The following is a 22112-nucleotide window of genomic DNA, read 5'->3' as shown; positions in this document are numbered from 1 at the left end:
AGGAACTGTATTAAAGGATCACAGCATTAGGAAGGTTGAGAACCACTGCTCTAAGAGGTAGGGTCTAGTAGGAGATGGTTAGGAAATTGGGGGTGCTGCCTTCACAGGGAACTGATGTAGCTCTCACAGGACTCTAGTTAGTTCCTGCAAGAATAAAAAGCAGTAAAAAAGAGAACCTGGTACCTAAAAGAAAGAAAGGAAGGAAGGAAGGAAGGAAGGAAGGAAGGAAGGAAGTGGGTGCTGGGGATTGAAGCCAGGCCCTCTGGAAGGGCAGCCAGTATTTCTTGTTTCCTTTAAGGAATATGGGGAAGGAGTTGCTTAGTGGAGCACAGGGAACTCAGTGACAGTTGCCATCATGAAACTCCAAAGCAGCATGAGATACAGCGTATGGAAACTGCACACCTGTCTCCTATCTACAGCTTAAGGAGCGTCTGTCATGGTGTCTGAGTTCGCCAAACCCTCTTCTAAGAATCATGGTTTCTCTGTTTCTGCACGGGAGGTAAACACACTGAATGCTGTCCGTTCCGTGCATTTCTTTCTTTCTTTCTTTTTCTTTTCTTTTTTTTTTTTTTTTTTTTTTGGTTTTCTGAGACAGGATTTCTCTGTGTAGCTTTGCACCTTTCCTGGAACTCACTCTGTAGCCCAGGCTGGCCTCAAACTCACAGAGATCCACCTGCCTCTGCCTCCCAAGTGCTGCGATTAAAGGTGTGTGCCACCATCGCCTGGCTTCCATGCGCTTCTTGAATGCTCTTTTGAGGTGTGTATCTCCTGCCTTCATCAGCTCCCCTTCAGAATGAATCACTTTAGTCTCCAGGAAACTGCAGCCAGTATTTTTTAATGGCTGAGCCATCTCTCCAGCCTGTTTTCTGTTCTCTCTCTCTCTCTCTCTCTCTCTCTCTCTCTCTCTCTCAGTTTTTTGAGACAGGATTTCTCTGTGTAGCTTTGTGCCTTTCCTGGAACTCATTCTGTAGCCCAGGCGGGCCTTGAACTCACAGAGATCTGCGCCTGTCTCTGCCTCCTGAGTGCTGAGAATAAAGGCGTGCACCACCATGGCTGAGCAAAATAATCCTAACTTTAGCTCAGGATTAATTTCTGCAATAGGTCCAGTTTCCCTTGGACTTGGTTCTACCCCTCTTGGATGTTTAGTTTGGGTTTCCTACTAGGAAAAAAATGAGATCAACAGATGAAGTACAGCCCTGGTCCATTTCATCTGCCAGTACCTGGGGCAGCGTTATCTGCTCCCAGCTGCTCACCACTCCACGGGAGCCTCATGCGGGGTTTACTGTCATGGTCTTGTTTTCTGAACAGTAATCTAAAGAACGCGTTATTGAAGGAGCCGGCCTGGAACCCCACTGTTCCTTCTGTCTGTGGCAGCTCCTCCTGAGGAAGGTGGAACAGCACTCTGAGGTAGTTCTCCTGATGGGGTGGAAGAACCGTGAGGCAGGCTGCCTTCCAGAAGGGCTTCCTTTTGTTGTTGTTTGTTTTTTGAGACAAGGTTTCTCTGTGTAGCCCTGGACATCCTGGGCACTCTCTGTAGACCAGGCTGGCTTTGAACTCACAGAGATCCACCTGCCTCAGCCTCCCAAGTGCTGGGATTAAAGCCTATGACATCACCACTCGGCTCAGAAGGACTTTCATACTGACCCAGCCAAGATCAATTGATTGTGTAAGTCATTTTATCCAATTTATTAAAAGCAGTTATGCTGGTTTTATTCAGCTCTGAATCCAAGCTTTTGATTCATGGCTTCCATTTCCTGACATTTAAAATTTTTTACGGGGCTGGAGAAATGGCTCTGAGGTTAAGAGCACTGACTGCTCTTCAAGAGTTTCTGAGTTCAATTCCCAGCAACCACATGGTGGCTCACAACCATCTGTAACGGGATCAGATTCCTTCTTCTTGTGTGCATGAAGACAGATCACTCATACACATAAAATACATGAATAAATAGATCTTTAAAAATAAATGGGCGGTGGTGGCGCACGCCTTTAATCCCAGTACTCGGGAGGCAGAGGCAGGCTGATCTCTGTGAGTTCGAGGCCAGCCTGGGCTACAGAGTGAGTTCCAGGACAGGCTCCAAAGCTACACAGAGAAACCCTCTCAAAAAAAAAGGTGGGGGGGTTTTGGGGATTTAGCTCAGTGGCAGAGCACTTGCCTAGCAAGCACAAGGCCCTGGGTTCGATCCTCAGCTCCACAAAAAAAAAAAAAAAAAAAAAAGCAAAAAAATTAAAAAATAAAAAATAAAAATAAAAAGAGTTGCCAGGGACATGGTGTCCCTTCACAGCAATAGAAACCGTAAAACACCTAAGGGCTGAGCTTATAGGCATGAACTACCACATCTGAGTATGTTGTACTTTATGGGCTAGCCAGAGGGCTTAGCTGGGAAGAGTTGCTGAGCCTGATGACTTGAATTTGATCCCCAGAACTCACATGGTCTGACTGTACATGCATGCCTCATACCCTAAATAAATAAATAAAAAACATTTACATATACGTGTAAAACTTTGGAATGTACACACATTTATTATATAAAAAAGATTATTTTTTTTAGCCAAGCATGGTGGTACACACCTTTAATCCCAGCCCTTGGGAGGTAGAGGCAGACCTGTGAGATTAAGGCTAGCCTAGTCTATATAATTCCAAACTATTCAGGGTCCAGAGCTTCCCAGAAAAACCCTGTCTCAAACAAACAAAAAGACAACTTCTACTTCTTAGCTCTAGAAATACAGCTCAACAATAGAGCACTTGCCTAGCATACTTGAGATGTAAACTGGATCCTCAGTACCATGAGAAGAAAACATTCCACTTTTTTTCAGTGCTCAAGAACCCAGGGTTCCTATTCTCAGCAACTACTTTACCACAGAACTATCTCAAATCCTAAAAATTCTAATAATGAGGGACTTAAGAGAAAGATGTTAGGGTAATTCATTAAGCCAAAAGAGTGTTGGGACAGCCAGGTGTGGAGGATCTCTTGAGTACGAGACCAGCCAGAGCTACATAGTGAGGCCATGTCTCCAACAACAACAACAACAACAACAAAGGTGTTGGGTAGACAACCTATAGGAGACCAGCACAGGAACCTCTGGGCCAGACTGGATTGCTGCAGGCTGCTCTTCTCCCCGACTGTCTCCAACAGCCTGGCATACCTCAAATGTAGCAGCGAGAGTGTGTTCCTGATCTGCCTGCTTGACAGAATTCCCGGGGACCTGGCTTGGGTCAGGTCTCCTCCCTGGAACTAGTGGCTCCTGGTCAAGGAGCAGGAGGGTCTTAGTCAGTCTTCCTTTGCTGTGACCACGGCAATTCACCGAAGAAAGCATCGAATTGGGAGCTTGCCTCCAGTTTTAGAGGGCTGATCTGTGGTAGTCATCATGGTGAGAAGCAGACAGGCATGGTGCTGGAGCAGTGCCAGAGATCCTGATCCTGATCCGCAGGCAACAGGCAGAGACAGACAAGGGCCTGGCGAGGGCTGTGGAAACTTCAAAGCCCACCCCAGTGACAGTTCTCCCTAACAAGGCCACACCTGTTCCAGCAAGGCTACATCTCTTTCCTAATAATTCACCAGCTGGGGAGGAAGTATGCAAATATTTGAGCCTATGAGAGCCCTTCTTATTCAGACCACCACACCTTCAATCCTCTGGACCTGTGGTAGGAGAGAACAGTTCTCAGCGAAAGGCTGCCAGCAGTTCATTTAGGCTGTTTATTTGTCCAGGAGGTAATTCATGCAGACTCTACCAAATGCCTTGAACACAGCCAGCCAGTAGGGCTCAGCCATCAGCTTGCATCCATAGGAGGGAAGAGGTGCCGCGTTAGTGTCTACCAGAGGGACGTTCCTCAGCCTGGCTCTGCTAACCCACCTTCTCTGCTAGGAAACGGGAGCAGCTCTTTGTGCTAAACCCAGAGGGAGCCCTCCTGTGGCTAGCCGGGGCATGGCCTTTGAGAAGGGCCCTGGTATCCAGGATGCAGTAGCCCCAAGCTCTGTGGCAGGGGCAATTGCAGCTGTTCAGCCTTGCTAGCCAAGGGCAGTTGGGGAAGGGAGTGGCTTCCTGTTGAGCAGGGATCTTTGCTAGCTTGTAAGTCAGCCCCCAGAGAAACTGGAGTTTTCATTATACAAATACAAAACCAACACGGGCTCACAGGCATGTTCCCAACACCCCCAGCTGGTTGAGGGAGTGTGGGGGTGGGGGGCTTACACCCCAGGTTATCCCTCTCCTCCCTTTCTGCTCTGCTCCTAATGCTCAGGAATGGAAGGGGCAGTGGTGTATGTATGTCTGTGCGCAAAGGTGGAGGTCAGAGGACAATTTGCAAGAATTGGTCTGCTCACTCCTTTCTTCAGGTGGGTCCAGGGGAACAAACTCAGGTCGTCATTGGCAGAAAGTACCTCGACCCTGAGCCATCTCATTGGCCCACACTGGTGCCTTCTTGGTTTGTTTTGTGACTTACTGAGCTTTTAGCCAAGGCTGTCCCTGTGACCATGGGTTTGGAACTATCCTATGGCCTCAGGCAAATGGTGATGGGAACCAAGGCTGAACTAGCTGTATCTGCAGAGAAGCCAAGAGGTCAGTTTGGGGCCAGGATCATGGTGAATGGTGCAGACGTTGTAAGGAGGCTGAAACTACACAGAAAAAAAGGCGTTACCCAGAGGTCAGTAGAGAGGGGAGCACCTGGTAAACAGCAGCAGAAAGTTCAGGCAGGGCCTGACCAGTCCCCAGCAGACACTGCCCCAGAGTATTGTGGCCACTGTGGATAAGTTTACAGGAAGCCTGTAGGAAGCCTTGATGTTCTTAAGATAGGTCTTCCAGGGGCTGATCCACCAATAGCTCGATGGCTCATCTGACCTTGACCCACATCCTTTCTAGCTGTTTCTCTTCATGAGTTTCCCTGTTGCTGAATACTAGAAGCTTCTCTCTGCCCCTCTCCTCCCTTCTCCTTGCTTCCCCTCCCTTTTTTCTTCCCTTCCCCCCTCTCTTTTAGACAAGGTTCCTCTGTGTAGCCCTGACTGCCTTGGAACTTACTCTGTAGCCTAGGCTGGCCTAGAACTCAGAGGTCTGCCTGCCTCTGCCTCCCAAATGCTGGGATTAAAAATATGTGCCACCACCACATGGCCAGAAGCAACCCTCATGAACCTCTATAATCATAGTATCTGCATTGGAAGTGCCCACTGATGTTTGAACAAATGTCTGCATTTAGCTTAGAGACTGGATTAAGCAGCCAGCATGGCGTTCCAAGGTGGTGAGCTCACGCCCACAGATGCTTTCTGGGATCCGCAGTGGAAAATGAGAAATAATAAGACAGGTTGCAGAAATGGGCTTCAAGAGAGTGTGAGGAACAGACAAGGGGCCTTGGATGTTTGCGGAAATCTCACAGGTAGGAAAGAAGTGAAGAAATGATGACCGTGTCTGTGAAATGTAAAATGAGCACAGAGGCACAGGATGAATAAAGTTCACTCGTGAGTTAGGCTTTATCACCAACGCACCTGTGTGAATGACCCTCAGCTGTAGACTCTTCATGCATTGAGGACGGAAGTGATTGCTTTGCTGGACTGAGGCGAAGTGTAAGGCCTAAGGCATAAAGGGCTTCCGGCTGGGCATTGTGGCAGCACATGCCTGGAATCTCAGCACCCAGGAAGATGAGGCAGGAGGATTGTGTAGTTTGGTCTATGCAACAAGTTCTAGGCTAGACTGGCCTATATAGTGAGACCCTATCTCAAGAAATCCCCTCCTCCCAAAGCCAACAAAAATCAAAATTATTCCTATACTTCTTACCCCATGAGTAACATCCAGCTAGCTTTTTTTCAAATGCAGTTTCTGAGAACTTCACTGCACCAGTGCTCACACCTGCAGTCCCAGCCCTTGAAAGGCCTAGAGGATCAGGAGTTCAAGGCCAGCCTGAGCTATACACGACTTGCCTTAAAAACAAATAAAACAAGCTGAGCGGTGGTGGCACACGCCTTTAATCTCAGCACTCAGGAGGCAGAGGCAGGCAGATCTCTGTGAGTTTGAGGCCAGCCTGGGCTACAGAGTGAGTATCAGGACAGGTGCCAAAGCTACACAGAGAAACTCTGTCTGGGGAAAAAAAAAAAAAAAAGTAACTAAGGGTTTGTATGGGAGGCACAGGATGCTCTCTCCCTGAGCTGCTGTCATCAGAACCACCAATACAGGGCAGCCAGCTGCACAGAGGATGCCAGGGCATGTTGAGAATGGGGGTCGACACCGAAGACTACCCTAAAGACTTGTGGTTTCAAGTGTTATTAGAGGCTTGCTTCTCTTGTGAGATATCAGGTCTGTGTCTACAGAGCTGACTAAAGCCCAGGCAAAGGATGCTGGGATGGGGTGGATGAGGGACACAGGATGAGGCAGCTGCCTCTGGAAGCAGCCAAACTGTCCCCAGCTGCAGCAAGGGCAAAGGATTCGGTGACAGTCCCCTAACCCAGCCCGGAACTAACACCCTCCCCCTCTTCATACAGGCACCTTGGCCTGCCTGCCCCTCAAGCCTGTCAAAGCTCAGAATAACCCTGAGAACCAGACAGCAGGATGGCAGAGGCTCTGCTCAGCGCCATGCTTCTCTTGGCCCTTCTTGGTAGGGACAGGGATCAGGGGAGCCAGGTGGACCTGTATCCCAACCCCAAGGGACTAGGTGTAGACGGAGATAGTACTTGATACAATATTGTTGGTTTAGTAGAAACCCAGAAAGATACACACAGGAAGTCTGCACAGGCCCGGGGGCAGAGAGAAACCTTCCAGGCTGTTGCTTCAAGTCCAGTGACCCCTTTCTTCTCGATGTACCCCAGGCAGAACTGAGAGCAAGAATGAGGAGCTGAACCTGTATCACCATCTCTTCGACAATTATGACCCAGAATCCCGGCCAGTTAGGAGGCCTGAGGACACTGTTACCGTCACCCTCAAGGTCACCCTAACCAACCTCATCTCACTGGTAAGATGCCCCCCCCCCCCCCCCAATCCTAAGCCTGCACTCTCACTTTCAGCCCTAACTCCTGGAACCAGACAGGTTTATTCCTCTTGTAGAATGAGAAGGAGGAGACCCTGACCACCAGCGTCTGGATCGGAATTGTGAGTCAGATCTGGGGAGCAGTGTGAGGGTTCCCAGCCAACCAACCCCTTTCTTCCTACCGGGTGGGAGATGGCGAGCACACACCCTTCTCCCCTCCACCTCTTAGGACTGGCAGGACTATCGACTCAACTTCAGCAAGGCTGATTTTGCCGGCCTTGAAACCCTGCGGGTCCCTTCAGAATTTGTATGGCTGCCAGAGATTGTTCTGGAAAACAAGTGAGGATTGGCCAAGAGGCCAGGCTGCAGGGTGGGGGGGGGGGACGACTGATTCTGGGGGACTTGGTTGGTGGAAGAGGTCCAGTGGTCTTTTCAATACTGTGAAAAGCTTGGTCTTCACAGTATCGATGGGCAGTTTGGAGTGGCCTACGAGTGCAATGTTCTGGTCTACGAGGGAGGCTTTGTGAGTTGGCTGCCCCCGGCCATCTACCGCAGCACCTGCGCAGTGGAGGTCACCTACTTCCCCTTCGACTGGCAGAACTGCTCTCTCATTTTTCGGTGGGAAGAGTCACTTCAAGCAGGAGACTGGGGGCCTAGAGCAGGGGGCAGGGCCTGATGTGGAGGAGCAGGTGGGGTCTCTGGGGAAGGACTGTGCAGGTAGATGGTGGAGTGAGGCACAGAAATGAGGGGAAGCTGGACCTGGGTTTGCAGTAGGGGCGGGCACAGGCTTCTTGCTGCCATCTTGTGGTTTTTATCCCATAGTCCCAGCTACTCCTAAGGAGGAGTGTGAGGTGTAAAAATCACGTGAGTCCAGGAGGTCCTTGAACCACATGGCAAGCCCTTGTTGCAACCAAACCAGACCAAAAGGAAGTAGATCTGGAAGATGTGCTGGGGGGGGGGGGGAAGGGGAGGGAATGCGGGCAAAAGTGGAGCCCTAGAGCCCTTCCAGACCCAAGCTTCCGGGGAGGGACTAAGGGGGGCCCCAGCTTCTAGGGTGAAGCCTGGCCCTGTTTCACAGCTCCCAGACCTACAATGCTGAAGAGGTGGAGTTCATCTTTGCAGTGGATGACAACGGCAAGACCATCGACAACATTGACATCGATACCGAAGCTTTTACTGGTGAAGGCCTATCCCTTTTGCAAAAACCCTTTCTCACGTGAGGTCCAAGGAGGGGACTTGCAGCGTGGGGTTGACTTGGGCCGCACTGCTTGAGCTGGCTCTTCTTGAAGTCCATCTCAGTTGTCACACTAGGCCGCTCTCTTCCCTATGGTCTGTTCTGCACCCTTACCAGGAATGCCCCTCTCTGCCTATACTTCCCCCATGCTGACAGCCCAGGGTCCAAGTGGTTCACACAGGCCCAGACAGCTGCACCCACCCACTCAGCCTGGAGTTGCAGGTATGTGGGCTGACTGTGCCCCACGTCCTGCAGAGAATGGAGAATGGGCCATCGACTACTGCCCAGGCATGATTCGCCGCTATGAGGGAGGCCCTACAGAAGTCCCAGGAGAAACTGATGTCATCTACACGCTCATCATCCGCCGGAAGCCACTTTTTTACGTCATCAACATCATCGTACCTTGTGTGCTCATTTCTGGCTTGGTGCTGCTCGCTTACTTCCTGCCTGCTCAGGGTAAGGGGTGACCCCTGACTCCTAAACTCCAGGCTGGGCTCGCTCCCTGGGATGCCTCTCACAGCATGCTCCCTCCAGCTGGTGGCCAGAAATGCACTGTCTCAATCAACGTCCTGCTAGCCCAGACTGTCTTCTTGTTCCTAATTGCCCAGAAAATTCCAGAGACATCTCTGAGCGTGCCACTGCTGGGCAGGTAACCTCAAAGTGGATCCCACAGAGGTGGTGTACCAGCATGGAGGGCGGAGCCAAAGAAGGCTGGCGTTAGGGGACTTGCAGTTGTCCCGTTCTGGGCTTTTATTTGGACACAGGGTGGGGCTGGGACAATGATGGATTATTTGGTCCCCTGGTTCTCCTCACTGCTGCTGGATGCCACCTTGAGGTCTCCAGAGTGTCTCTGTTGAGAGGTCAGTTTGGCTCAGTATATCCTCAATCCCACTTCCTCTGACCCGTATCCCGCCCCTTATTCCTAACGCACCGGATCCCGGGGGACCCCAAGGCCCAGCTGGCGTAGGGTTTGTTGCAGGGATGAGGTGGACCCGTGCAAACCACGTCCACACAGGCACAGCCACGCCCCCTGGATCAGGTACCGGACACTTGCGCCAGCGGCTGCTCCAGCTTGCCGAATCCCCTGCCCTGCGGCCAGGGCTACACGGGCCAGCGCCCTACCCGGATCCCCAGTGTCCGGGGCTGGGCCCAGGCAACCATCGCTGCTGTCCAGTCTCTGCACCTCCTGCTGTAGCCATAGGGCTGAGATCTGCATTGAGGGCACAGGGGCTAGAGGTCCCTGTTTTCGCCCTCCCCCTTTTCTTCCCATCCCTCAATCCCCCAGAGCTGCACCTCTAACAAGGTGGCGCCAAAGCTCATGATGCTGGTCGCAGCTTCTCTTAGCACCAGCCCTAAGGTGGCCTTCTGGGCAGGCGGCTGATCGGATTCCAGGGACTCCTGGGACTTAAGTTCTCTGAACCTTTGCACCAGATATTCCTGAGCTGCGGCCACAGCAAGTTCCAGGGAAGATAGAAGCGGGGGCTGTAGGGCCACCTGGAGAAGCAGGGGGAGTGGAGTGGTCTGGTTACAGGGAAAGGGCCACATCCCCAGGCGCTGGAGATGTCTCCAGATGTCTCCGCCTTTGGGTGGCCATTCTCATACTCTTACCTCGGTGGAGCTGTGGAAGTGGTAGACCCACAGCAGGGTGTCCAAGTTGCTGGGAGTCCCCTTCATGTCCGAACAGATGGTAGGTGCAGAGGGGCGGGGACAATTCTGGCGTGGTGGTGCAGGGTTAGTAAGGGGAGGAACCCCACCACTTGTGCAGAGGTGTTTGTGAGGTAGAGGGCAGCTAGCTGTGACATCATGCCTTTTGGGTATCTCAGGTATCTCATTTTCGTCATGGTGGTTGCCACGCTCATTGTTATGAATTGCGTCATCGTGCTCAACGTGTCTTTGCGGACGCCGACCACTCACGCCACATCCCCTCGGCTGAGACAAGTAAGCGCTGGTTGAGGAAAGGACAGCCCAGGGTGGGAGGCGGGCTTGGCCCTTACCTCTGCCCTGGCCACAGATTTTATTGGAGCTACTGCCACGCCTCCTGGGCTGGAGCTCACCCCCAGAGGCTCCCCGAGCTGCCCCGCCTGCGAGGCGTGCCTCGTCTGTGGGCATTCTGCTCCGAGCAGAGGAGCTCATCCTGAAAAAGCCGCGGAGCGAGCTTGTATTTGAGGGGCAGAGATATCGGCATGGAACTTGGACCGGTGAGCACTGTTCTCGGTGGGTCAAAGGCAGACAGTCGAAGTTGGGGAAGCTCTTTACTGACCCAGCACCGGGTGTTGCCCTTTCAGCGGCCCTCTGTCAGAACCTGGGTGCCGCATCCCCTGAAATCCGCTGTTGTGTGGATGCTGTGAACTTTGTGGCTGAGAACACACGAGACCAGGAAGCCAATGGAGAGGTGGGTTAGGCTGAGGGTGAGTGGTGCTCCGGCCCTTCCCTCCCTCCATCCTTTCGCCCGTGGACTAAGCTGTGTCTCACAGGAAGTGTCCGACTGGGTGCGCATGGGGAAGGCCCTTGACAACATCTGCTTTTGGGCAGCTTTGGTACTCTTCAGCGTCGGTTCCTGCCTCATCTTCCTTGGGGGTTACTTCAACCAAGTTCCTGATCTCCCCTATCCACCATGTATCCAACCATGAGCCTGCACCAGCACCCACTCCACCCGTCCCCTGCAAGAAGTCGATTTTGAAAACAGGCTGATAATAAATCTGTTTTGTGAACTTCCAGGAGGGGTTGGTGCGGCCATGTGGGCAGGTCTGGCTCCTCCGGGTCGGCATAAGGAGATGGGTGGTTTGGCCAGGCACCTGACGCCAACCCTCTGGGACAGTCTCACTACCTCTTGGCTCCCTTGGGCCATCTCACCCGGTTGATAGCCAATGAGGCTTTGCACAGACCTAGACATAGGAACGCTGAAGCCAGGAATGCCCTGGCCCTCTCTGTCATGTCTTCTAGGTTTCCTGGCCTAACCATCCACCTCACTTCATCTCCTAAGACTGACTTACCAGATTCTAACACCTCTCCTCCATCCTCTGCATTCCCAACTCTGAAAGTGCTCCCTGGAAAGCATCCAGGATTGAGAGAAAACAATGGTGGGATCTCAAAATGGTGGGAGCTGGTTGAATTGTCTTTATTAACAAACGGGATATCCAAGGCCACTACATAGAGAAAGGATACAGGACGGAGAAGGGCTACTTGCTGCTCACACTATATACAGATGCAAGCAAGGGGGTAGGAGGGGGGAGCTCCGAGCTCTCTCCCTCTAGGGAAGGGGAGAGGCTGGGGGAGGGTGGGAAAGGAGGAATGTTTTGGCTGTGGGGTCCCTCCTCCATTCCCTGGGGCCTGGGGGGAGGGGAATCATTAAAGTGCTTTCAGAAAATGAGGACCTGGTCCCTGCCCCTGGAGTGGCTGGTGAACCCCCCCCCCAGAACCCAGGGCCCAGTGACCCCCCCCCAGAGTCTGGTACATTCAAGGGGGGAGCCGGCTCCCCTGGCGTGCAAATAAAGGGGTACAGGGCCCTGCTCAGTCAGCAGCAATGGGGTAAGGGAGTCCAAGCCCCAAGCACTCTCCTCTTAAGTGGAGAAAAGGGGAGGGGCAAGTCCCACTCAATTCCTGGTAAGGGGAAACTGTGTCATCCCCCCAAAGTTGGGGACAGGCACAGTTTTGAAAACATGTTGGGAGAAAGGATGGTCACGTGATCACAAAAGCTTCAGGGATCAGAGGTCACGTTCCCAGCAGGCTCCAGTGATTCAAACCAGTAAAAGCAAAAAGCCCAAGGGGGGGCAGGTTAGGGGAGGGGCGGCCTGGGTACTCTGGCTGTGGGGAGAGAGCTGGGTCCATGTCGGGGACTGGTCACCAGTTCATGATGCAGTTACGGTTCAGAGTCATAAAGTAAACTTGGCTGCTTCCCCCAGAGCGGACTGAGGCAAAAAATACCTGGATGAGGTAGAAAAGTGTCACCAAGGGCTAAAGTGTGTAAGTGTGTCTGTGTGTGTGTGCGGGTGGGGGATCCTCAACTGGGAAAGACAAGAGAGAGAAGCTTCACAAGGACTCAGGTTTCTCCCCACCGCCCCCCATGAAAGGCAAAGGTGTGTTACCAGACCCCTGGGGTAGAGACTACAGAACCCAAGGGGAAGGAGGGGGCTGCTCTGGCCGCTCCAGAGGGAGGGGCTGCTTTGAGGGGAACAGCAGAAGCACTTGGCCGCCCAGATCTGCCCAGCACAAGGTCTGGAGTCAGCCTGGCACAGGGCCACGTTGCCTCCTCACCTTATCATTCCGCTCACACAGGAACTTGAGTCTCTGGGCTCGCTTGTGCATGAAGACCCCATCCAGGTGGCCTGTCTCCACTGAGCGGATCTCAATGGCTTTCTCACCCCAGCCCATTATCTGGTTGGAGCAGATGTAGGCTGAAGGGGGAAGACAACAGAAGGGCTGTAAGGAGCTTGTGGTCCTGGTCACCTCAGGGCAAACGGTCTGGGAGGTGGCCCAGCCCTTCACTTACCCACAGAGGTGGGCATCTCTCCCCACTGCAGCACCACATCCTTGATGATCCGCCCATAAGTGTTGACGTAGACACCCTCATCTTCATAGCACAGCAGCATCTCCATGCCGTCAGTGTTGGGGAGGAAGATGATGGCATGGGGCGTGATCTGGCTCTGGATCTAGGGAGAGGAAGGGGTTGGGTGGGTCCCCATGTCTGATGTCCAGAATGGGCTGGCCTCACTTGCCCCCCAGCCCTGCTAAGCTTACATGGACAGGGATGTAGATGTCGTAGCTGTTCCCAGAGTCAACATCCACAGCATGGAAGCCGGCACTGGAGCCATAGATGACCTTGAGCCGCTGGCCCTCCTCTACGGTCAGGTCCACCAGCAGAGGGCGGTGAGGGAGGTCGGCAAAGGACTGTGGAGAGAGAAGGCTCAGGAACAAGCGCAGGAGCACAACACTGGAATGGTCGGAAGGATGAGGCCCCATTTACCTTGAAGGCCATGAATTTGTGGTAGGGTTTGGGAGCCCAGGCATACACCTCCACGGAGTTCTTCAGGGCGATGACCAGGAACTTAATACGCTCATATTTCACTGGGGGCAGGAAAGAGGGAGACACAGTGACTTCCACTGTCTGGCTTTTGCAAATCTCTGTACTCAGCCCAGACCTGGTGTCTCCCTGGCTACTGTGTTGTGGCATCCTCACCAACACGATAGTGGCCGCAGCCCTCCATGTCCCCCACAGTGGTCCACCCTTGCTTCTTCTCCACCTCTGGGTCATTGTGCAGAATCTTATTCCGAAGCCAGGACAGGTAATATACCCGAAGTTTGTTCCTTTTCCCTGAGAGATGGACATACACATACATGCATAAAAACTCACACCTATTCTCATTGAAGGCCCCATTGCTGCTTCCCACAACGCTCTTTGCAAACCACAGGGAACGACCAAAAACAAAACAAAGGGGAAAAAAAAAAAAAAAAAAACAAAACAGAGCCAGAGAGAGTTGAGACCCTTGTCCCCAAACTCCACACAGGCACCTGAGATGGTGATGAGCAAGTTGAGGCCTTCCAGGACATCCATCTGCTGGAAGCGTCGCCGCCCAATGAGTCCATACACTTTGCCCTGCCCGCTTCGGTCCAGCAACATCAGCCCGTTCTCTGTGCCCACCAGGAGGTTGACCCCTGCAATAGGAGTCCTTGGACAGGTCAGAGGCAGACCCAGGCTCTCCCCTGACCAGGATCACGAAAGCTGTGCCAAGACCCCTTCCAGCATTTTCAGCCCTGGCTTACCCCAGAGGGCTGCACAGAGGATCTCTGAATTGAATCGCTTCTTGTACTTGCGAATCTCAGGAGTTTCACTATGAGCCCGGGTGTTGGTGGGGTTGACGTTGACCACAGAGCCCTTCCTCACATCAAACTGCAGCTGATCAAGACGACCACCCTCTCCACCTACTAGGGCTGCCAAGATGAAGAGGAGGGAGGGTGGGCTGCAGCCCTCTAGTGTCTGTTTTTATTCCTATGCCCCTATATCTGATCTCGACACTTTGGAATATTCAGAAGGGGAAGGGGAAGGGGAAGACTTCAGAACAGAGGCATACGAAGAGATAAAAGAACCATGGCCTTGAGGTCAAGGTCTGGCTCACTACCTCTGTTACTCAACATTCAACTTCTGCCCGGTTCCTTTAGCCACCCTGAGCAACTGCCCCTCAAAGCCCTCCCTGGGCATGGGCTAAGTCTCAAAAAAGAGGCCACAGGCACAGGCCTCTAATCCCAGCACCCGGGAAGCAGAGGCAGGTGGATCTCTGAGTTTGAGGCCAGCCTGGTCTACAGAACAAGTTCCAGGACAGCCAGGGCTGTTACACAGAGAAACCTGTCTTGAAAAATAATAATAATAATAATAATAATTAAAAAAAAATTTTCTTTCTTTTCTATGTGTTCAGTTATCCATGAAGGCCAGAAGAAGCATCAGATTCCCCAGACCAGAAGTTATAGGAGGTTGTGAGGTATCTGATGTGGGTGCTGGGAACCAAATTTGGGTTCTTTGGAAGAATAGCAGGTACTTTTAACCACTGAACCATCTCTTCAGCCCCATGCTGATACTCTGCAATGCTACATTCTCAAAGAGCTGTGTCCAGTCTGGCTCTGGACTCCAGCCTCAAGGCAGACTGAGCCTCCTGTCCTCACCTGTGATCGGGATGGTATCCCCACTGCCTCCGGGCTGGTAGATCCCTAGATCCACAAACATGGTGAAAGAGCTCTTCCCAGGGGCCTTTACCAACCCACGAGACTGGTACTGTGGGGGAGGGAAGAGTCAAGGAACAGGACAGGCCTCAGGCTCCTACTGAGCCGTCCATATGCCTTGCTTCGGCCACCACGCGCTCCCATCGCCCCACTCTGCGAACCCCAGGGATCTTTCTTCAGTGGCGGACCTGCTCCAGCACACGTACATCACTGCCTCCATCCTTTGCGGGAGGGCTTTGACCTTGGCTGCTCTCAGTGGGGGAGTGGCTGGGCTGGACCACATCTGGCAGGTTTGTGTAGCCATTGCTGTCAGCGAGCAGCAGACTTCGCTCCTCTTCGGGAGTCTGCACAACAGAGAGCGGGTCAGGGTAGGGCAGCAGAGGGCCTGGCGCAGGTACGGAGGAGGGCAGGGAGGCCCACTCACACGCTGGACCACCATGGTGCCTCCCCCATACGGGGGCTGGGTCCCGGCTATCTCCTCAACATCGTGAACCACCATGGTGCTGACGCTGTCCGTGTCTCCATCACTGCTGTGGGAAAGAGGGAGGTGGGGCCTTCCAGGTCCTGCCTGCCATACAGTGCCACAGGAAGCAGATGACAGACAGCCAGAGACTTGGGCTCAGTCTCCTGTAAAGCCCTCACTGACTCAGGTGTTTTCTGAGTGGCCCTCAGGGCAGGCTGGCAAAGAGACAGAGGGGCATCTGAAAGGGTCCCCCACAACCGACAGAACACTGGAAGAGGTGGGGAGCTGGCACTCCACCCTGTTCCCTCCCCTGCATCTCTGCTCTCCTTTCCTGACGAGGGAGGCCCTGCCCTAGCACACCCCATACCGGCCCCCAGGAGTGTCTCTGCTCCCCTCTGATGGCTCCCCATCGCCTTCCTCCTCCTCATCTTCACTGCTCTCCACCTCCTCACTGGATGAGGAGTAGTCCATGGCCTTCTTGGGAGGCCTAGGGGCCTCATCCAGGGTCCGCTCTTTGAGCAACACAAAATCCTGCAGGGAAGAAGCCACGTGAGGGATGCAGTGGGCTCGGGCAGAAGCAATACAAAGGGGCAGGTGGAGCTTCGGACAGGGGGAGAGAGGACTCCCAACAGCCCTCTCACTAACCTCACCAATGGCTCGCTTATAGCTCTGGGGGCCGCAGAGGAGGAAAAGGCAGCCAGGAGGAAGCAGGAGAGATGGGGAGAAGGTCAGTAACGTGAGATGTGCCCTGTGAGGTCTGGAACTCCCCGGTCTGCTCACATTAGTGACGGAGCTGGCCCTGACCCCAGTGCCCGACCGAGACTCTGAAGGCTCCACATCCCGCCCCCAGATCACTCACTGCGGGCCGGCCTGGCCTTGAACGGTGGTCTTCAGGCTTGGCTTTGTTCCCAGGGGAGAGCACTGGGGAGCTGTCCAGTTTTGTGGAGGCTGGGCATGGTAGGGTGGGAGAAAGGAGGTCACAGATACCTACAAGTGGCCCCAGCCCCATGCCGCACACCCTGGGCTGACCATGGGCCCCAACTCCACCCTCATCCCTCTTGTCCCTGTGGCATTCTGGTCCTAGGTCACTAGGGCACCATAGGGCCTGCTTTCAGTGTTGATCAAGGCAAAGTCAAGGCCCAGAGCAGGCTTAGGCCCAGGCTGACATACCTCCCACACGGTTTCGGTTTCGCTCCAGTGAGCCAGCCTGAGGGAGGTGTCCCTGAGAGGCCGGGAGGACACTGTCTGAGCGCTCCCAGCCAGGGTCACTCCTCCTGAGGTCAGGGTTACTGTGAAGGACAGAGTGCCCGTCAGGGATGTGTCCCCATCGGTGAGTGTGACTGCACTGTAGGAGGACCCGTCACCAGGGGAGCAAGTGGCAGAGTGAGAGGTGAGAGGGAGTGGGGTCAACTCCATTACCTAGAGGCGTTGGGCGGGCCAGGGGGCTGAGCTGGGGGCCCGGGAGGCTTGGGGGTGCCCCGCTCTGCCCGCCTCTGCAGATAGATTTGCCAGGCGGAGTTGCTGCGAGGTCTGTGGAGGGAGCACAGGGTGCCGGGGCGGGGGGTGGCGGCACAGGGAGGGGCTGAGTGCCTGGTTTGGGGCTTGTCCCACCCTATGTAGGTAACCTGGCAAAGTCCCTATGTCTCTCACTCCCTAGGCTGCCACATGACCCTACCCTGGCACTGTGTACCTGGCACGGACAGCCTGAGCTGGCCGGGACCCTCCGGCCCCACTGGTGTTAAGGGCAGTGGCAATAGACGAGGTCCTCTGAGGAACCTGGAGAGAAAGAGCAGGTGAGAAGCTGTCAGTCTTGCACACACACCGCACACACTCATCCACTAGCAAGCTCAGAAATGCAGTCTTCAGCATCCATGGAGAAACAAACACGTTGGGGAGGTTACTGAGTATGTCCAGGCTAGGCAGCCAGAAAATGGCCAGGTGGGTCCCCTCTGCTATCAAGCACCTGGCCATTTCTCACCCCACAGTCACTCTGTCTTCCCACCCTCTGGACACTAACCTTGTAGGCCAGGTCCCCATGCTGCCTTGCTTTCCTCCTTCCCACTCTGAGCTCTAGATTCCTGTCCTTCAGGGTTGTTCTTACCTTAGGTGGAGCCTCATTATCAGGCCGGACCCAGGAGGGGGGGTTTGGGCTAGGGCCAGGCCCTTCCGAGGTGGGGTCTGAATTCTGGCGGATGACGGCTCCTCGGGCACTGGGTGTGGCAGTGGGTGTGGGGACGGCAGCAGGGTCAGGGTCGTGGGAGGCAGGGAAGGCAGCCAGGTTTCGAGTGGGCTGGTCCTGCAGGGACTGGGATCGGGGTACAGGTGCTGCATATGGCTTCAGTGGGACCCGGTGTGCCACCAGGCTCTGTAGGGAGAGACCAGGAAGGGTGGGCTGCCTGCTTTGGGGCACATCCTGCAAACTAGGGTCTGGCTGAGCAAAGTCCCTTCTACCATCAGAAGACAAGGGTTTTCTAAAGCTGGAGAAGAGGACTAGACACAATGCAGACAAACTGTCACAGGGCCGTGCCCCGGGATGTGCAGAGGACACCCGTGACTACACGCACGTGCTCCTGGGTACAGCTCTGGACCTGGCTCTAAGCAAAGCCACCTGCACTGGACAGGAATGGGGTCAGACTTACCTTGTGCGGTCCTTCCTGAGGTTCCACAGGCCTCTGCATAGGAGGAGTTTGGGAAAGAGGTCCTGGGGGGCTGGGAGAGGCCTGGGAGACGGGGGGCTCTGGCCCCGTACTGCTTGGCTTCGTCTTGGCCAAGGGAGAGTTCTGCTGCTTATTCAGCCTTGCTCTCTCTTCCACCTACAATGCAGGAGGGCCGTCAGCAGGCAGGCCGGTGTCTGCCTTCCTGGTCTCAAACTTTAGACCCTCACTTGCTCCAACCGCTCCAGCCTCTGCTCCCCCCCTTCCCAGTGCCCATTAGTGCACCAACCCCTCTCACCTCTTCCAGCCCTCAGTGAGACGGTACAGTGGGGTCTTAGGGGACAAGACAGGCGGTGAGTACCTCTCGGGCCCACGCTGGCTTGTCAGCAGGATTAATGCCCCGACCATAATGATACAGGGGCTTCCTGTCCCCAGGCAGGATTTGCTGCTGCTGCTGCTGCTTCTGGAGCTGCTGCTGCTGCTGCTGCTGCTGCAGGGACTTGAGGTAGGCATGCTCCTGCTGCAGCTGTCTCTGGAGCCGCTCGGACTGCCGCTGCTCCTCCAGCTGCTTCCGCTTGTATTCCTGGGTCCAACGGTAGGGAGAGAGGGCTCAGCAGAGTGTGGCCCTGGAAGTTAGAGCAGGCATGCCCTTTCTTTCCTCTACTGCCTAGACCGTGGAAGCCCTTTCCCGGATGTGTCCCCATCCCAGTGCAGGAAAGCAGCTCAGGAGGGCGTCTTCCCGAGGACAGGGACCCCGTTACCAGCAGCAGGGCCTGTTCCTGGAGCAGCTGTTGCTGAAGGATCTCGAGCTGTCGCTGCTCCTCCTCTAGCCTGTGACGGATATATTCCTGGGGGGGGGGGGGGGGGGGGGGGGGCACGGGGCAGGGAGAGAGGGAGGCGGCAAAGGAGGGTGGCAGCAGCGGCGAAGTGGGGGGTCAGCGGGGTGAGGATGAGGTGAACAGGGGTAGATGAGCCCAGGGGGGCGATGTGGCACAGATGGGGATAAGAGGACACGGGATGAGGAGGAATCGGGTGGGTATCATGAGGGCCAGTGCCCCGGGGAGGAGTCCGGGATGGGCAGAGAGACAGGAGGGCAGGGAGCAGGGCGGGGTTGGGGGTAAGAGAAAACAGAGAGAGAGTGAAGCTAGAAAAGACAGGGGGAGTCTGGGGGGCGGGGAGAGAGGGCCAGGGCACCGAGGAGGAGGAGCGGGGAAGGCAGGCAGCAGGGGCGGGCGGGCGGGCGGTGTGAGGCGGGCCTGTGTGAGTTCCAGCGCCGGTACCTGCTCCCGCTCTGCCTGCCGCCTCTCCTCCTCTCGCCGCAGGGCCTGCATGTCTTCCAGCCGCCGCTGCTGCTCCTTCTCCTGCAGCTTCCGCTGCTCTCGCTCCCGCCGCTGTTGCTGCAGACCAAGGAGGTGGTGTGTCTTAGGGACCGGACCAGACCCTGGCACGGCACAGCCGCGGAAGGGCCCCCTCCGTGGAGAACGAGGCAGGTGTAAGTTAGGACGGTGGAGAGGAAGGCTCGCACGTGTCCAAGCACAGATCCCCAGCCCCGTGCCAGAGCTGCATGCCTGGCCCCGGGACTGGGTTGGAGGAGAACAGTTTGTCTGGGGTAGCTGTGGGCATGGGGCTAGACAGAGACCGCTGCTCCTGGAGCGGGCTGAACAGGATGACATTTTCCTCTTCCCACCGCAACGGCTGGTTTATGTCAACTTGACATGAGCTAGAGTCATCTTAGAAGAGGGAACCTCACTGAGAAGACGCCCCCACCAGATCAGTGGTGCGTTTTCTTGACGGATGTGGGAGGGCCCAGCTCACTGTGGGCAGTACCAAACCTAGACCGGTGGTCCTGGCTGCTAAGGAAGCAGGACAAGCAAGCCATGGGGTACAAACAGTGCTCCTCTCTGCCTCTTTATCAGCTCTTGCCTTGAGTTCCTACCCTGACTTCTGATGATAAACTATGATATAGAAGTGTAAGCAACCCAGCAAAAAAAGAAAAAAAAAAAAAAAGAAAAAAGAAAAAGAAAAAAAGTATAAGCAAAATAAACCCTTTTCTTTCCAGGTTGCTCTTGGTCATGGTGTGTTATCACAGCAGCTGAAAGCCTAAGACAGCCACCCAACAAAAACACAAGTGTTCAAGAACAGCACTCCCCCTTACATGCTCCTGCACCCCTAATCTGACTTTGCCCTGAACTGTTAAGAGATGGATGTTAGTGACAACCTTTGGCCAACAGGGGGCACCAAGTGTCTGTGCACAGAAAAGCAACCTTTGGATTTACAGAACCACCTTCATGAATCAGTTGTCCAGGACGCACAGGATATTCTTTCTGGCCAGTGTCTGTCCCCGTCCCAAACAAGACCAACAATAAAATGGCCAAGACCAGGCCTCTGGACCCTGGCACACAGAAGCACTCTTCCTGTGGCGAGGTTGCTGGCCTCTGTCACTGGCTACCAACTGCTATTATAGAGAACAGCAAAAAGCCTCCGTCAAGCTTTCCTGCAAATTTCTTCTTACTCAGTAAGAACAGAGGCCTGCTCTGAGGAATGGCAGATAGAAGAGATGCTGAAGCTACTGCCCCCGAGACAACGTTCTTGTTGTTTAGTTATGAATTTTGAAAGAAACATGGCAGATTTCTTATTCTCCATCATGCATCAATAGGAAGTACATTCACACACACACACCAGGATGTTATTTTGTGTGTGTGTGTGTGTGACTAGAGATCAAACCCAAGAGTCTCATGTATAACAGGCTCTACTGCTGAGCTGCAGCCCCAACCCCCAGCCCTTTTTTTGAGACAAGGCCTCAACTTGACTGGCCTACAGCTGAGGCTGACCTAGAACTTCTCATCCTCCTGCCTCCTCCTTCAGACTGCTGGGATTGTAAGTGCATACCATTGCAACCAGTTTTATAAGGTGCTGGGGATTGGACTCGGGGTTTCAGGCAAGCCCTCTATTAACTGAGCTACACAGCCTTTTGGTTATTTGGGGGTTTTGTTTTTTTGGTTTTGAGACTAGGCTGGTCTGGAATTATTCATCTTCCTGCCTCTACCTCCCAAATGCTGGGGTACAGGACAAAGCCACCACACCTAGCTGTAATATTTTAATGAGTAATAAATGTAACAAATAGAAAACTGTATTTAAACGTAAGATTCTCTTCAATTAAAATGAATCCCCTATACCTACCTTTAATTAGTCCAAAATAGGAAGGCTATACTTTAAAGAATCAGAAGTATGAGAAGGGTCTTTCCAGCTTTTCTGTTTGGAGCACATCAGCTACCCCAATAAACCTGGGCACAGACCTGCAGCTGGCCGAGACTGACGGTCTCTGGAGCTGGAGAGCCCAGCGTGGAAGGGAGTGTGAGCGGAAACAGCTCTGCCATGACAACAGCTACTGCTCTTCAGGCATGGCTCTGCTCTGACCATCCACACGGGGCTGGGCAGGGGCCAGGACCTGGAGACTGAGCCTCTAGCAACAGTGGAGTCTTTCCACGAAGCCCAAGAAGAGCTTAGGCAAGGCCCGTCTGGCTCCCTGCTCTTCCTCCTGCCCTGGCGGACCCACCTCCTCCACGCGCCGCCGCTCCTCCTTCTGCTCCTCTATGCGGCGCTGCCGCTGGTGCAGCAGGTGTTTGATGTGTGCCTCGGGGTCTCGCTGCTGCTGCTGCTGCAGCTGCTGCTGCTGCTGCTGCTGCTTTAGAGCCTCCGAGTTGCTCTTATTCTCCTGCTGGAGTCGAAGGAATTCTCGGCGGAGTGTGGACTCCCCAGGCACATTCATGATGGAGCTGGATGATGGTGGCGCAAAGGCATATGGAGGTCAGAACAGCTGGTGGTCAGCCTGCCTGCATGGGTGCCTCCAACTGTACCGGACACCCTGCCGATGGACGATCCCAAAGGAGGGCAGCCCTGTCTTCTCTTCTGTCCCTCTTCCCGGTTTCAGACAGGGCCTGAAGTACGTGGCCCAGACTGGTCTGCAACTTGCTATCCTGCTTCAGCCTCCCAAATGCTAGGATTAGAGTTAGCTATCACCACCTGTGGCTTCCGTCTAGTGTTTAGTGCTGTTTTAAAGATTCCAGCCTATACCTGCCTGTGCCAGGCCTAAATCAACCTCTTCTC

General features: G+C 54.1%; 3 protein-coding genes across 13 annotated transcripts in view; 1 reads left to right on the top strand and 2 right to left on the bottom strand.

The window, feature by feature from the left end:
• Window positions 1–6515: 6515 nt before the first annotated feature.
• Chrne (cholinergic receptor nicotinic epsilon subunit) lies at window positions 6516–10891 on the top strand. The gene is made up of 12 exons (XM_036194751.1): window positions 6516–6574; window positions 6786–6928; window positions 7021–7065; window positions 7173–7282; window positions 7406–7561; window positions 8022–8122; window positions 8433–8633; window positions 8712–8826; window positions 10001–10115; window positions 10189–10375; window positions 10463–10569; window positions 10652–10891. Exons 1-12 carry the CDS (start codon window positions 6529–6531, stop codon window positions 10805–10807), a joined length of 1482 nt encoding a protein of 493 aa, XP_036050644.1. The 5' UTR covers window positions 6516–6528; the 3' UTR covers window positions 10808–10891.
• C8H17orf107 (chromosome 8 C17orf107 homolog) lies at window positions 8120–9750 on the bottom strand. The gene is made up of 2 exons (XM_036194752.1): window positions 9109–9750; window positions 8120–9027 (listed from the first exon to the last, which is right to left on the bottom strand). The coding sequence occupies exons 1-2, from the start codon at window positions 9445–9447 to the stop codon at window positions 8965–8967; spliced, it is 402 nt and encodes a 133-aa protein (XP_036050645.1). The 5' UTR covers window positions 9448–9750; the 3' UTR covers window positions 8120–8964.
• Window positions 10892–11271: 380 nt separating the features above from the next.
• Window positions 11272–22112, bottom strand: part of Mink1 (misshapen like kinase 1) — a 41964-nt gene continuing 31123 nt past the window's right edge. Inside the window, exons 13-35 of one of the 11 annotated variants that reach the window (XM_036194739.1) lie at window positions 21562–21781; window positions 19286–19402; window positions 18767–18853; window positions 18367–18588; window positions 17991–18164; window positions 17453–17716; window positions 17042–17127; window positions 16771–16881; window positions 16522–16640; window positions 16211–16299; window positions 15997–16020; window positions 15719–15882; window positions 15313–15418; window positions 15077–15232; window positions 14832–14940; window positions 13938–14105; window positions 13686–13829; window positions 13354–13488; window positions 13141–13241; window positions 12915–13064; window positions 12667–12826; window positions 12432–12571; window positions 11272–12101 (exon numbers count right to left, since the gene is read on the bottom strand). In XM_036194739.1, coding sequence (XP_036050632.1) covers window positions 12018–12101; window positions 12432–12571; window positions 12667–12826; window positions 12915–13064; window positions 13141–13241; window positions 13354–13488; window positions 13686–13829; window positions 13938–14105; window positions 14832–14940; window positions 15077–15232; window positions 15313–15418; window positions 15719–15882; window positions 15997–16020; window positions 16211–16299; window positions 16522–16640; window positions 16771–16881; window positions 17042–17127; window positions 17453–17716; window positions 17991–18164; window positions 18367–18588; window positions 18767–18853; window positions 19286–19402; window positions 21562–21781 — 3130 coding nt within the window. In that variant the 3' untranslated portion in view covers window positions 11272–12017. The remainder of the gene's footprint in view (window positions 12102–12431; window positions 12572–12666; window positions 12827–12914; window positions 13065–13140; window positions 13242–13353; window positions 13489–13685; window positions 13830–13937; window positions 14106–14831; window positions 14941–15076; window positions 15233–15312; window positions 15419–15718; window positions 15883–15996; window positions 16021–16210; window positions 16300–16521; window positions 16641–16770; window positions 16882–17041; window positions 17128–17452; window positions 17717–17990; window positions 18165–18366; window positions 18589–18766; window positions 18854–19285; window positions 19403–21561; window positions 21782–22112) is intronic. The other 10 variants (XM_036194741.1, XM_036194740.1, XM_036194742.1 and 7 more) reach the window with 10 other exon arrangements.

Source organism: Onychomys torridus, chromosome 8, assembly GCF_903995425.1.
Source record: "Onychomys torridus chromosome 8, mOncTor1.1, whole genome shotgun sequence".
Classification (NCBI taxonomy): Eukaryota; Metazoa; Chordata; class Mammalia; order Rodentia; family Cricetidae; genus Onychomys; species Onychomys torridus.
The sequence above is the reverse complement of the archived record's forward strand: the minus strand, read 5'-3'. Positions and strand labels throughout refer to the sequence as shown.